Here is a 14,576-nt window from a genome sequence, read left to right as displayed (position 1 = left end):
TGGTAGTTGGATTGTCCAAGGTGAGTGGAGTGTGTGGATGGTAGTTGGATTGTCCAAGGTGAGTGGAGTGTGTGGATGGTAGTTTGATTGTCCAAGGTGAGTGGAGTGTGTGGATGGTAGTTGGATTGTCCAAGGTGAGTGGAGTGTGTGGATGGTAGTTGGATTGTCCAAGGTGAGTGGAGTGTGTGGATGGTAGTTTGATTGTCCAAGGTGAGTGGAGTGTGTGGATGGTAGTTTGATTGTCCAAGGTGAGTGGAGTGTGTGGATGGTAGTTTGATTGTCCAACAAGGTGAGTGGAATGTGTGGATGGTAGTTTGATTGTCCAAGGTGAGTGGAGTGTGTGGATGGTAGTTTGATTGTCCAACAAGGTGAGTGGGGTGTGTGGATGGTAGTTGGATTGTCCAACAAGGTGAGTGGAGTGTGTGGATGGTAGTTGGATTGTCCAACAAGGTGAGTGGAGTGTGTGGATGGTAGTTTGATTGTCCAACAAGGTGAGTGGAGTGTGTGGATGGTAGTTGGATTGTCCAAGGTGAGTGGAGTGTGTGGATGGTAGTTGGATTGTCCAAGGTGAGTGGAGTGTGTGGATGGTAGTTTGATTGTCCAAGGTGAGTGGAGTGTGTGGATGGTAGTTGGATTGTCCAAGGTGAGTGGAGTGTGTGGATGGTAGTTGGATTGTCCAAGGTGAGTGGAGTGTGTGGATGGTAGTTTGATTGTCCAAGGTGAGTGGAGTGTGTGGATGGTAGTTTGATTGTCCAAGGTGAGTGGAGTGTGTGGATGGTAGTTTGATTGTCCAACAAGGTGAGTGGAATGTGTGGATGGTAGTTTGATTGTCCAAGGTGAGTGGAGTGTGTGGATGGTAGTTTGATTGTCCAAGGTGAGTGGAGTGTGTGGATGGTAGTTGGATTGTCCAAGGTGAGTGGAGTGTGTGGATGGTAGTTTGATTGTCCAAGGTGAGTGGAGTGTGTGGATGGTAGTTTGATTGTCCAAGGTGAGTGGAGTGTGTGGATGGTAGTTTGATTGTCCAACAAGGTGAGTGGAATGTGTGGATGGTAGTTTGATTGTCCAACAAGGTGAGTGGAGTGTGTGGGTGGTAGTTTGATTGTCCAACAAGGTGAGTGGAGTGTGTGGATGGTAGTTTGATTGTCCAAGGTAAGTGGAGTGTGTGGATGGTAGTTTGATTGTCCAAGGTGAGTGGAGTGTGTGGATGGTAGTTTGATTGTCCAACAAGGTGAGTGGAGTGTGTGGATGGTAGTTTGATTGTCCAACAAGGTGAGTGGAGTGTGTGGATGGTAGTTTGATTGTCCAACAAGGTGAGTGGAGTGTGTGGATGGTAGTTTGATTGTCCAACAAGGTGAGTGGAGTGTGTGGATAGTAGTTTGATTGTCCAACAAGGTGAGTGGAGTGTGTGGATGGTAGTTTGATTGTCCAACAAGGTGAGTGGAGTGTGTGGATGGTAGTTTGATTGTCCAAGGTGAGTGGAGTGTGTGGATGGTAGTTTGATTGTCCAACAAGGTGAGTGGAGTGTGTGGATGGTAGTTGGATTGTACAAGGTGAGTGGAGTGTGTGGATGGTAGTTTGATTGTCCAACAAGGTGAGTGGAGTGTGTGGATGGTAGTTTGATTGTCCAACAAGGTGAGTGGAGTGTGTGGATAGTAGTTTGATTGTCCAACAAGGTGAGTGGAGTGTGTGGATGGTAGTTGGATTGTCCAAGGTGAGTGGAGTGTGTGGATGGTAGTTTGATTGTCCAAGGTGAGTGGAGTGTGTGGATGGTAGTTGGATTGTCCAACAAGGTGAGTGGAGTGTGTGGATGGTAGTTTGATTGTCCAACAAGGTGAGTGGAGTGTGTGGATGGTAGTTGGATTGTCCAAGGTGAGTGGAGTGTGTGGATGGTAGTTGGATTGTCCAAGGTGAGTGGAGTGTGTGGATGGTAGTTTGATTGTCCAAGGTGAGTGGAGTGTGTGGATGGTAGTTGGATTGTCCAAGGTGAGTGGAGTGTGTGGATGGTAGTTGGATTGTCCAAGGTGAGTGGAGTGTGTGGATGGTAGTTTGATTGTCCAACAAGGTGAGTGGAGTGTGTGGATGGTAGTTTGATTGTCCAAGGTGAGTGGAGTGTGTGGATGGTAGTTTGATTGTCCAACAAGGTGAGTGGAATGTGTGGATGGTAGTTTGATTGTCCAAGGTGAGTGGAGTGTGTGGATGGTAGTTGGATTGTCCAAGGTGAGTGGAGTGTGTGGATGGTAGTTGGATTGTCCAAGGTGAGTGGAGTGTGTGGATGGTAGTTTGATTGTCCAAGGTGAGTGGAGTGTGTGGATGGTAGTTTGATTGTCCAAGGTGAGTGGAGTGTGTGGATGGTAGTTTGATTGTCCAACAAGGTGAGTGGAATGTGTGGATGGTAGTTTGATTGTCCAACAAGGTGAGTGGAGTGTGTGGGTGGTAGTTTGATTGTCCAACAAGGTGAGTGGAGTGTGTGGATGGTAGTTTGATTGTCCAAGGTAAGTGGAGTGTGTGGATGGTAGTTTGATTGTCCAAGGTGAGTGGAGTGTGTGGATGGTAGTTTGATTGTCCAACAAGGTGAGTGGAGTGTGTGGATGGTAGTTTGATTGTCCAACAAGGTGAGTGGAGTGTGTGGATGGTAGTTTGATTGTCCAACAAGGTGAGTGGAGTGTGTGGATGGTAGTTTGATTGTCCAACAAGGTGAGTGGAGTGTGTGGATAGTAGTTTGATTGTCCAACAAGGTGAGTGGAGTGTGTGGATGGTAGTTTGATTGTCCAACAAGGTGAGTGGAGTGTGTGGATGGTAGTTGGATTGTACAAGGTGAGTGGAGTGTGTGGATGGTAGTTTGATTGTCCAACAAGGTGAGTGGAGTGTGTGGATGGTAGTTTGATTGTCCAACAAGGTGAGTGGAGTGTGTGGATAGTAGTTTGATTGTCCAACAAGGTGAGTGGAGTGTGTGGATGGTAGTTGGATTGTCCAAGGTGAGTGGAGTGTGTGGATGGTAGTTTGATTGTCCAAGGTGAGTGGAGTGTGTGGATGGTAGTTGGATTGTCCAACAAGGTGAGTGGAGTGTGTGGATGGTAGTTTGATTGTCCAACAAGGTGAGTGGAGTGTGTGGATGGTAGTTGGATTGTCCAAGGTGAGTGGAGTGTGTGGATGGTAGTTTGATTGTCCAACAAGGTGAGTGGAGTGTGTGGATGGTAGTTGGATTGTACAAGGTGAGTGGAGTGTGTGGATGGTAGTTTGATTGTCCAACAAGGTGAGTGGAGTGTGTGGATGGTAGTTTGATTGTCCAACAAGGTGAGTGGAGTGTGTGGATAGTAGTTTGATTGTCCAACAAGGTGAGTGGAGTGTGTGGATGGTAGTTTGATTGTCCAACAAGGTGAGTGGAGTGTGTGGATGGTAGTTTGATTGTCCAAGGTGAGTGGAGTGTGTGGATGGTAGTTTGATTGTCCAACAAGGTGAGTGGAGTGTGTGGATGGTAGTTGGATTGTACAAGGTGAGTGGAGTGTGTGGATGGTAGTTTGATTGTCCAACAAGGTGAGTGGAGTGTGTGGATGGTAGTTTGATTGTCCAACAAGGTGAGTGGAGTGTGTGGATAGTAGTTTGATTGTCCAACAAGGTGAGTGGAGTGTGTGGATGGTAGTTTGATTGTCCAACAAGGTGAGTGGAGTGTGTGGATGGTAGTTTGATTGTCCAAGGTGAGTGGAGTGTGTGGATGGTAGTTTGATTGTCCAAGGTGAGTGGAGTGTGTGGATGGTAGTTTGATTGTCCAACAAGGTGAGTGGGGTGTGTGGATGGTAGTTTGATTGTCCAAGGTGAGTGGAGTGTGTGGATGGTAGTTTGATTGTCCAAGGTGAGTGGAGTGTGTGGATGGTAGTTTGATTGTCCAAGGTGAGTGGAGTGTGTGGATGGTAGTTTGATTGTCCAAGGTGAGTGGAGTGTGTGGATGGTAGTTTGATTGTCCAAGGTGAGTGGAGTGTGTGGATGGGAGTTTGATTGTCCAACAAGGTGAGTGGAGTGTGTGGATGGTAGTTTGATTGTCCAACAAGGTGAGTGGAGTGTGTGGATGGTAGTTTGATTGTCCAACAAGGTGAGTGGAGTGTGTGGATGGTAGTTTGATTGTCCAAGGTGAGTGGAGTGTGTGGATGGTAGTTTGATTGTCCAACAAGGTGAGTGGAGTGTGTGGATGGTAGTTGGATTGTCCAAGGTGAGTGGAGTGTGTGGGTGGTAGTTTGATTGTCCAACAAGGTGAGTGGAGTGTGTGGATGGTAGTTTGATTGTCCAAGGTGAGTGGAGTGTGTGGATGGTAGTTTGATTGTCCAAGGTGAGTGGAGTGTGTGGATGGTAGTTTGATTGTCCAACAAGGTGAGTGGAGTGTGTGGATGGTAGTTTGATTGTCCAAGGTGAGTGGAGTGTGTGGATGGTAGTTTGATTGTCCAACAAGGTGAGTGGAGTGTGTGGATGGTAGTTGGATTGTCCAAGGTGAGTGGAGTGTGTGGATGGTAGTTTGATTGTCCAAGGTGAGTGGAGTGTGTGGATGGTAGTTTGATTGTCCAAGGTGAGTGGAGTGTGTGGATGGTAGTTTGATTGTCCAACAAGGTGAGTGGAGTGTGTGGATGGGAGTTTGATTGTCCAACAAGGTGAGTGGAGTGTGTGGATGGTAGTTGGATTGTCCAAGGTGAGTGGAGTGTGTGGATGGTAGTTGGATTGTACAAGGTGAGTGGAGTGTGTGGATGGTAGTTTGATTGTCCAACAAGGTGAGTGGAGTGTGTGGATGGTAGTTTGATTGTCCAACAAGGTGAGTGGAGTGTGTGGATGGTAGTTTGATTGTCCAAGGCGAGTGGAGTGTGTGGATGGTAGTTTGATTGTCCAAGGTGAGTGGAGTGTGTGGATGGTAGTTTGATTGTCCAAGGTGAGTGGAGTGTGTGGATGGTAGTTTGATTGTCCAAGGTGAGTAGAGTGTGTGGATGGTAGTTTGATTGTCCAAGGTGAGTGGAGTGTGTGGATGGTAGTTTGATTGTCCAACAAGGTGAGTGGAGTGTGTGGATGGTAGTTGGATTGTCCAAGGTGAGTGGAGTGTGTGGATGGTAGTTTGATTGTCCAAGGTGAGTGGAGTGTGTGGATGGTAGTTGGATTGTCCAAGGTGAGTGGAGTGTGTGGATGGTAGTTGGATTGTCCAAGGTGAGTGGAGTGTGTGGATGGTAGTTTGATTGTCCAAGGTGAGTGGAGTGTGTGGATGGTAGTTTGATTGTCCAACAAGGTGAGTGGAGTGTGTGGATGGTAGTTTGATTGTCCAAGGTGAGTGGAGTGTGTGGATGGTAGTTGGATTGTCCAAGGTGAGTAGAGTGTGTGGATGGTAGTTTGATTGTCCAAGGTGAGTAGAGTGTGTGGGTGGTAGTTTGATTGTCCAAGGTGAGTGGAGTGTGTAGGTGGTGGAACTCTTTGAATCGGTTGAGAAGTGTGGGAATTGTGCAAGTTCCAAAAATGACCCATTATTATCAATGGGTAAAATCACCCGGAAAATCAGGAATTCTGGTTAATCTGGGATATTTTTTTGTTTATTTTTGGTGGGAGCTCACGATTCCCGGCCAAGCCAAAGGTTTTGATTTTTGAACGGTTCAGATGGGATGAAAACTGTGTGGCAGATTAATTATAAATGGATGACGTTCACACAGTCAAAAACATGCACAGGTGACATACAAACATGCACAGGTGACATACAAACATGCACAGGTGACATACAAACATGCACAGGTGACATACAAACATGCACAGGTGACATACAAACATGCACAGGTGACATACAACATGCACAGGTGACATATAAACATGCACAGGCGACATATAAACATGCACAGGTGACATATAAACATGCACAGGTGACATACAAACATGCACAGGTGACATATAAACATGCACAGGTGACATATAAACATGTAGAAGGTGACATAATAACATGTACAGGTGACATATAAACATGTAGAAGGTGACATAATAACATGTACAGGTGACATATAAACATGTAGAAGGTGACATAATAACATGTACAGGTGACATATAAACATGTAGAAGGTGACATAATAACATGTACAGGTGACATATAAACATGCACAGGTGACATATAAACACGCACAGGTGACATACAAACATGCACAGGTGACATATAAACATGTACAGGTGACATATAAACATGTAGAAGGTGACATAATAACATGTACAGGTGACATAAAGATGCACAGGTGACATATAAACATGCACAGGTGACATAATAACATGTACAGGTGACATAAACATGCACAGGTGACATAAACATGCACAGGTGACATATAAACATGCACAGGTGACATAATAACATGTACAGGTGACATAAACATGCACAGGTGACATAAACATGCACAGGTGACATACAAACATGCACAGGTGACATACAAACATGCACAGGTGACATACAAACATGCACAGGTGACATACAACATGCACAGGTGACATATAAACATGCACAGGCGACATATAAACATGCACAGGTGACATATAAACATGCACAGGTGACATACAAACATGCACAGGTGACATATAAACATGCACAGGTGACATAATAACATGTACAGGTGACATAAACATGCACAGGTGACATACAAACATGCACAGGTGACATACAAACATGCACAGGTGACATACAAACATGCACAGGTGACATACAAACATGCACAGGTGACATACAAACATGCACAGGTGACATACAACATGCACAGGTGACATATAAACATGCACAGGCGACATATAAACATGCACAGGTGACATATAAACATGCACAGGTGACATACAAACATGCACAGGTGACATATAAACATGCTCAGGTGACATATAAACATGTACAGGTGACATAATAACATGTACAGGTGACATTAACATGTACAGGTGACATATAAACATGCACAGGTGACATATAAACATGCACAGGTGACATATAAACATGCACAGGTGACATAAAAACATGTACAGGTGAGATACAAACATGCACAGGTGACATACAAACATGCACAGGTGACATACAAACATGCACAGGTGACATATAAACATGCACAGGTGACATACAAACATGCACAGGTGACATATAAACATGCACAGGTGACATATAAACATGTAGAAGGTGACATAATAACATGTACAGGTGACATATAAACATGTAGAAGGTGACATAATAACATGTACAGGTGACATATAAACATGTAGAAGGTGACATAATAACATGTACAGGTGACATATAAACATGTAGAAGGTGACATAATAACATGTACAGGTGACATATAAACATGCACAGGTGACATATAAACACGCACAGGTGACATACAAACATGCACAGGTGACATATAAACATGTACAGGTGACATATAAACATGTAGAAGGTGACATAATAACATGTACAGGTGACATATAAACATGCACAGGTGACATAATAACATGTACAGGTGACATAAACATGCACAGGTGACATATAAACATGCACAGGTGACATATAAACAAGTACAGGTGACATAATAACATGCACAGGTGACATATAAACATGCACAGGTGACATATAAACAAGTACAGGTGACATAATAACATGTACAGGTGACATATAAAGTGTGCACTTGATCTTTGTCACTAAAATGGGTGATGCTGGTGTACCTAATGAAGTGTCTGCATCTTACCAAGAGTCTTAGCCTGACGAACTGAACCCTTCACAAAAAACCTGTCCAGAGTTTTCTGTCCTGGTTTGTTGTGCTTGGGTGCAGACCTGGAACACAGGAGATGCTAGGGTTGTTGCCTAAGTGGACGTCGAGTACGAGGAGAGCACAACTACTCACAGCGACGCTGCACAGGCGGCTGAGGACACGCCGCCAAAGTAGAAGCCGTCCTGGCACAGACGCTCCTTGAGGCTGGCGCCCTTCAGCTTGTTGGGAGCTTTACCAGAGAAGGAGGACTGCAGCTCGGCCCTCTTGGAGCTCATCTTCTTGTACTGGGCCTTGACGTGATACTGGCAGAACTGGCACTCAGACTGTGGAGAGGAACAATCCCAACAACGCTTGATTAGCGGGCAGCAGCAACACAAGTGGGTAGCGGAGGAGAGGAGCCCCAGATTGAAAGTACCAAGTTAACCAGCTGAGAACAAGGGTCCCCGTTCTTCTTCATGGCTGTGCATGTGCCGTAGTCTTGAGCTTCACCCATCAGCAGCACCTTCTGTGGGTGATCCACCGTCAGGCTGACCTGGAGGACGTAACACAAGTGGGAAATATTCATCTTGTGCAAAGTGGGATGACATCCACTCTATTCTTCATTCACATTTCTTTACTTGACGCAATGATGCAGATGAAACATCAATCGCATGTGGACATCATTTTCAACCTAAGTCTTGGTCTTTGGTTGCAAATGTGGAGTGGGTTGTCTTGTCTGCTGGATTCATAGCTGCACCACACTTTTAGCACCATCACACCACGTTCTAGCACCACACTTTTAGCGCCATCACACCACGTTCTAGCACCACACTTTTAGCACCATCACACCACGTTCTAGCACCACACTTTTAGCACCATCACACCACGTTCTAGCACCATACTTTTAGCGCCATCACACCACGTTCTAGCACCACACTTTTAGCACCATCACACCACGTTCTAGCACCACACTTTTAGCGCCATCACACCACGTTCTAGCACCACACTTTTAGCGCCATCACACCACGTTCTAGCACCACACTTTTAGCACCATCACACCACGTTCTAGCACCACACTTTTAGCGCCATCACACCACGTTCTAGCACCACACTTTTAGCGCCATCACACCACGTTCTAGCACCACACTTTTAGCGCCATCACACCACGTTCTAGCACCACACTTTTAGCGCCATCACACCACGTTCTAGCACCACACTTTTAGCGCCATCACACCACGTTCTAGCACCGCACTTTTAGCGCCATCACACCACGTTCTAGCACCACACTTTTAGCGCCATCACACCACGTTCTAGCCAACTTACCCTAGGAAACATGTGTATTCACTAGCTAAAGCAGAGATAATGGCAAAAAGGTGGGGGGGACCTAGTGTATGCATGCATAATATTGGTGGTAATACAAATGAGATCGACATAATCCTCAAGAAGGTCAATACGCGATATTTGGAGTTGATATGTCGTCATGCCTTGTGCAGCCCTTTGAGACACTCCTGATTTAGGGCAGTGGTTCTTAACCTTGTTGGAGGTACAGAACCCCACTAGTTTCATAAGCAGCAATTCACCGAAGCCTTCTTTAGTGAAAAATAAAATGTTGTTTTTTTTCAAATTCAAGACAATGATATATGTCTATGGTAACACTTTAGTATGGGGAACATATTCTAAGTAACAAAGACTTAATTTAGAGTTTTTTGGACACTAGGGGAACATATTCTAAGTAATAAAGACTTAATTTAGAGTTATTTGGTTAGGGTTAGAGGGTTAGGGTTATAATAAGGCCATGCCGAATAAGGCATTAATAAGTACCGTATTTTTCAGACTATAAGTCGCAGTTTTTTTCATAGTTTGGCCGGGGGTGCGACTTATACTCAGGAGAGACTTATGTGTGAAATTATTAACATATTGCCGTAAAATATCAAATAATATTATTTAGCTCATTCAGGTAAGAGACTAGACGTATAAGATTTCATGGGATTTATGGATTAGGAGTAAGAGATAGTTTGGTAAAGGTATAGCATGTTCTATATGTTCTAGTTATTTGAATGACTCTTACCATAATATGTTAGGTTAACATAGCAGTTGCTTATTTATGCCTCATATAACCTACACTTATTCAGCCTCTTCTTCACTATTCTTTATTTATTTTAAATTGCCTTTCAATGTCTGTTCTTGCTGTTGGATTTTATCAAATAAATTTCCCCCAAAAATGCGACTTATACATGTTTTTTTTCTTCTTTGTTATGCATTTTTGGCAGGTGCGACTTATACTCGGGAGCGACTTATACTCCGAAAAATACGGTACTTAATAATGACTAGTTAAGAGCCAATATGTTACTAATTTGCATGTTAATAAGCAAGTAATTAAAGGTGGATATATTCCCCATACTAAAGTGTTACCATGTTTTTTGTACTGGTGCACAAAATGAAGCGTGCATGAACATCATCTTGTTCAAAGGAGAAAACCAACACAGTGTCTAAACTCACAACAAATGACACACCTGCAAATCAGTGTGACTTTTGCTGTTGCCATATCTGTAGTACGCCGATAGCGAGAAGTTTTTATTTACACGATTAATCGGGTGTTTTGACCTCCGCCGAACCCCTGAGGCCGACTCCCCAAACCCCTACGGTGCGATCGAACCCAGGTTAAGAACCACTGATTTAGGGCTATTTAAGTACACATTGATTGATATTCATTTACAGTAAGTTATTTAAAGATGAACATTATACATCACTAAACAGCTGGACAAGGCTTTAAGTTGTTTTTTTGAACATTATTTTTAGGAAGGGTGGGACCAGTAGTGACATAATGTTTGATGTTGTGTTTCATTTATCATCAAACACCTTTTATGTATCTCAGAGGAGCATCAACATTTGATTTCTAAATAGGGAACATCTCCTGGGAAAATTGGTAGAAATATGTCATTTCTCTACATATTATATACCTGTATAGCACTTGATGGATTTAATACATTGTAAGGTTTCTGAAATATTGTCAACATTTCAATAAAAACAATTCTGGGCTCCTTTACATAGATTATAGTTGAGACATTTTTCAAGATGGCTGACATCATTTCTTCCTGGCTGCTACAGAAAGTATGAGAATGTGTGAGCAGCTGCCTCACCTTCTTTACTTATATAACCATCTTTTGCATTTTTGGCAGAGATCTCTTTTTTGTCATCTTCATGTCCATCTCTGTGGTGTTATTTGATTGAATGATGGAATAAAAATGGCAGCGCTTCTTAAATGAGTGTGGTGGACGGAGGCCCTGTCCAGCCACTCCATGACTGCAGTAGCCGAAACAAACAAAATCAGAGGCCAGTAAAGAAGGACAGGTGAGCAAAGGGGACGTAGTGCAGACCAGTGTTTTTCAACCTTTTTTGAGGCAGGGCACCTTTTTTCAGACAAAATCCCAAGGCAGAAAATGTTGAAAATGAAACTCAGTAGCCTATATCGACAATATAAAGTGCTTTTCATGGAATATCTGGCACAATTTCATCCATCCCATGTCTTTTGTCTCACAGTAGGCCTCCAGAGCAATGAGCTACCTGCTGCCCCCTAGGGATATGGAAGAGTATGACATGCTTACTCTGCCAATCTCCAGACAGCAGACACTCAACAACAGCACATTCTTTGCAGATTACAATGATTGCTTTGCAGAGAAAATATTTGAAAGCAATTGGGTAAAATTGCAGACAATATGTCACCACTGCTGTCGAGCACCAGCACTGCACGGACAGCAAGGGGGCGTGGCCACGTGAGCGCTACCATAAAAGCAGCTGAGCACGAAACAGAGGAATTCTCACAAGAAGTCAAATAAATACCCCGTCAGATATTTGTTGAGAAATATTGACCATGACAGTCATTTAAATAAATACGGACATGGCAGTAGCTTGTGTAATGTTCATGAGTGTATACCTGCTGATGTCATAGTTAAAAAGTGATCCGTGGTAGGAACTAAAGATTCCTTTGTGTGAAACTAAAGGTTGGTGCTCACCCCATCATATCCATCTTTTTGCTTCATGGTGTTGGGGTTGAGGAGTCCAATGACGGTGCCCGTCTCCGTCTTCCAGTGCTCTTTGTGCACGTCCCCAAACAGCAAGAGCGACACGAAGACGTCCAGGTTATGGAGGTCGTTCAACTTCCAGATGCTAAATGTTTTACCCTGCGAGGTGCGGAGTGACAAGACGTCATTGCGCTTTGCTGCCAGAGGGAGGTGGAGGCGCCACACGGAGACTCACACTGCTGCTGCTCTGTGGCGTGGCTTTGCTGACCACCACCGCAAAGGTCACCCAGTCGCTGTCCTCCAGCTTCTCACGCAGCAGCCGCTCAGGAACCTGCGACAGGCGGATCAGGCGGCGCTCAGACATCTTGCGATCCATCTCGGCCGACGAAACGCGAGGCTTCCTGAAACACGCGCAAAATAAGACATTTCAAGGAAAAATGGGATTATGGCAAAAATAATCAGTGCAGTTTTTTTGATTACTATTGAATTATTCATTCATTTAAAAACATGAGTACCAACAATAACACAACTTTAAATATCATTTAAAAGATCACCGGATTAGAATTCTCCTCACAACGACAACATTTTAGTCACATTTTTGTCAATTTCCCTGATATTCTGCGTCTAACAGAAATCGGCCAATTCTATGATTCTGTCCGTGGTTTTGTGAAGGCGCAAACTAAAACCCTTCCTTTTGTTTGATTGAGATTACTGGTTAGGCATATTAGGCAAATAAAAAATAGCTGAACTTCACCCCCACTCAATCATCCGTTTCACAGGCCCAGAATGAACTTGTACTCTCACGGCCCAGTAATGTTTTTTTTTTAACAATTCTAATATGTTTATGATCAGGAGAAGCCAAAATCCTTGTCCAGCCCTACTTGAAGTCCAGTTGGGGCATTTTGTGATAAAAAGAGTCCTTATCAGTGTCCTTACCTGAGCCTCAACCCAGAGTATTTCTCCACAGCCACGTCTTTCGAAAGAGAGTCCAGTTTAGGCGGTCCAGCTGACGCAGGCGGTCTGGGCCTGCTCTGGGAGGACGGAGGCCACCGCTGCACGGGAGTGGCGGCCTTACTTGTGCTTTCCACGGGCTGGAAGGAGCTGCCCATCTTAATCTCCATCAGTGGACCTCTGGATTCTGGTCAATAAAAGCTTCATGAGCCACTGCAACATGAATATGAGCCATCACGTTATGAGTGATACCTGGCGAAGAGTTGCTTTTTGCTGCGTGAGCCACTCTGGGTTTGCGTTTAAAGGAGTCAGCGTTGCTCAGCTGGGACAGAAAGTCCGAAGACTCTTGCATCTTCTGGCTTCCACTGCTAACTGGAGACACGGAGGTAAGAAAAAACGGTTTTAGGTTTTGTTGCCTCTGATGGCCAACATACCTGGTGGGTGGTCAACAGGACGTCATATAACTTCATTAGGTGTGTCCCAAAAAATTGCTTTGTTTGTCGTGAACCCAATATGTAAAAAGTAAAGAGGTATGTAACGCTTCAACCAAAATGAACAAAAGGGAAAGGAAAAGGCATGGAAGCTTAGGGATGGCTGTGCAAAACGAAGGAAAAACTGAACTGGCTACAAGGTAAAGAAAAACAGAATGCTGGACAACAGCAAAAACTTGCAGCATGTGGAGCAGAGACGGCGTCCACAAAGTACATCCGAACATGACATGACAATCAACAATGTCCACACAAAGAAGGATAAAAACAACTTAAATAGTCTTGCTAACACAAAGCAGGTGCGGGGAATAGCGCTCAAAGGAAGACATGAAACTGCTACTGGAAAACAGCAACAAAACAGGAAGGGCCACCAGCGTAACAGCACAAGACAAGAATTAAAGCACTACACACAAGAAAACAGCAACAAAACAGGAAGGGCCACCAACGTAACAGCACAAGACAAGAACTAAAGCACTACACACAAGAAAACAGCAACAAAACAGGAAGGGCCACCAGCGTAACAGCACAAGACAAGAACTAAAGCACTACACACAAGAAAACAGCAACAAAACAGGAAGGGCCACCAGCATAACAGCACAAGACAAGAACTAAAGTACTACACACAAGAAAACAGCAACAAAACAGGAAGGGCCACCAGCGTAACAGCACAAGACAAGAACTAAAGCACTACACACAAGAAAACAGCAACAAAACAGGAAGGGCCACCAATGTAACAGCACAAGACAAGAACTAAAGCACTACACACAAGAAAACAGCAACAAAACAGGAAGGGCCACCAACGTAACAGCACAAGACAAGAACTAAAGTACTACACACAAGAAAACAGCAACAAAACAGGAAGGGCCACCAGCGTAACAGCACAAGACAAGAACTAAAGCACTACACACAAGAAAACAGCAACAAAACAGGAAGGGCCACCAACCTAACAGCACAAGACAAGAACTAAAGCACTACACACAAGAAAACAGCAACAAAACAGGAAGGGCCACCAACGTAACAGCACAAGACAAGAACTAAAGCACTACACACAAGAAAACAGCAACAAAACAGGAAGAGCCACCAACGTAACAGCACAAGACAAGAACTAAAGCACTACACACAAGAAAACAGCAACAAAACAGGAAGGGCCACCAGCGTAACAGCACAAGACAAGAACTAAAGTACTACACACAAGAAAACAGCAACAAAACAGGAAGGGCCACCAGCGTAACAGCACAAGACAAGAACTAAAGCACTACACACAAGAAAACAGCAACAAAACAGGAAGGGCCACCAGCGTAACAGCACAAGACAAGAACTAAAGCACTACACACAAGAAAACAGCAACAAAACAGGAAGGGCCACCAACGTAACAGCACAAGACAAGAACTAAAGCACTACACACAAGAAAACAGCAACAA

At 44.2% G+C, this 14,576-nt stretch overlaps 1 protein-coding gene across 5 annotated transcripts in view; it reads right to left on the bottom strand.

The window, feature by feature from the left end:
* Positions 1 to 14,576, bottom strand: part of mcm10 (minichromosome maintenance 10 replication initiation factor) — a 42,631-nt gene that overhangs the window by 21,561 nt on the left and 6,494 nt on the right. For 4 of the 5 annotated variants that reach the window (XM_061914593.1, XM_061914595.1, XM_061914592.1 and 1 more), the window contains 7 exons: positions 12,920 to 13,039; positions 12,653 to 12,854; positions 11,952 to 12,117; positions 11,708 to 11,875; positions 8,131 to 8,247; positions 7,848 to 8,038; positions 7,692 to 7,777 (listed from right to left, as the gene is read on the bottom strand). In XM_061914593.1, the coding sequence (XP_061770577.1) occupies positions 7,692 to 7,777; positions 7,848 to 8,038; positions 8,131 to 8,247; positions 11,708 to 11,875; positions 11,952 to 12,117; positions 12,653 to 12,854; positions 12,920 to 13,039 (1,050 nt within the window). Of the gene's footprint in view, positions 1 to 7,691; positions 7,778 to 7,847; positions 8,039 to 8,130; positions 8,248 to 11,707; positions 11,876 to 11,951; positions 12,118 to 12,652; positions 12,855 to 12,919; positions 13,040 to 13,101; positions 13,688 to 14,576 lie in introns of those variants that run through there. The other variant, XM_061914596.1, reaches the window with a different exon arrangement.

Source organism: Nerophis ophidion, linkage group LG10 (assembly GCF_033978795.1).
Source record: "Nerophis ophidion isolate RoL-2023_Sa linkage group LG10, RoL_Noph_v1.0, whole genome shotgun sequence".
Taxonomy (NCBI): Eukaryota; Metazoa; Chordata; class Actinopteri; order Syngnathiformes; family Syngnathidae; genus Nerophis; species Nerophis ophidion.
This window is presented reverse-complemented; position numbering and strand designations above follow the sequence as displayed.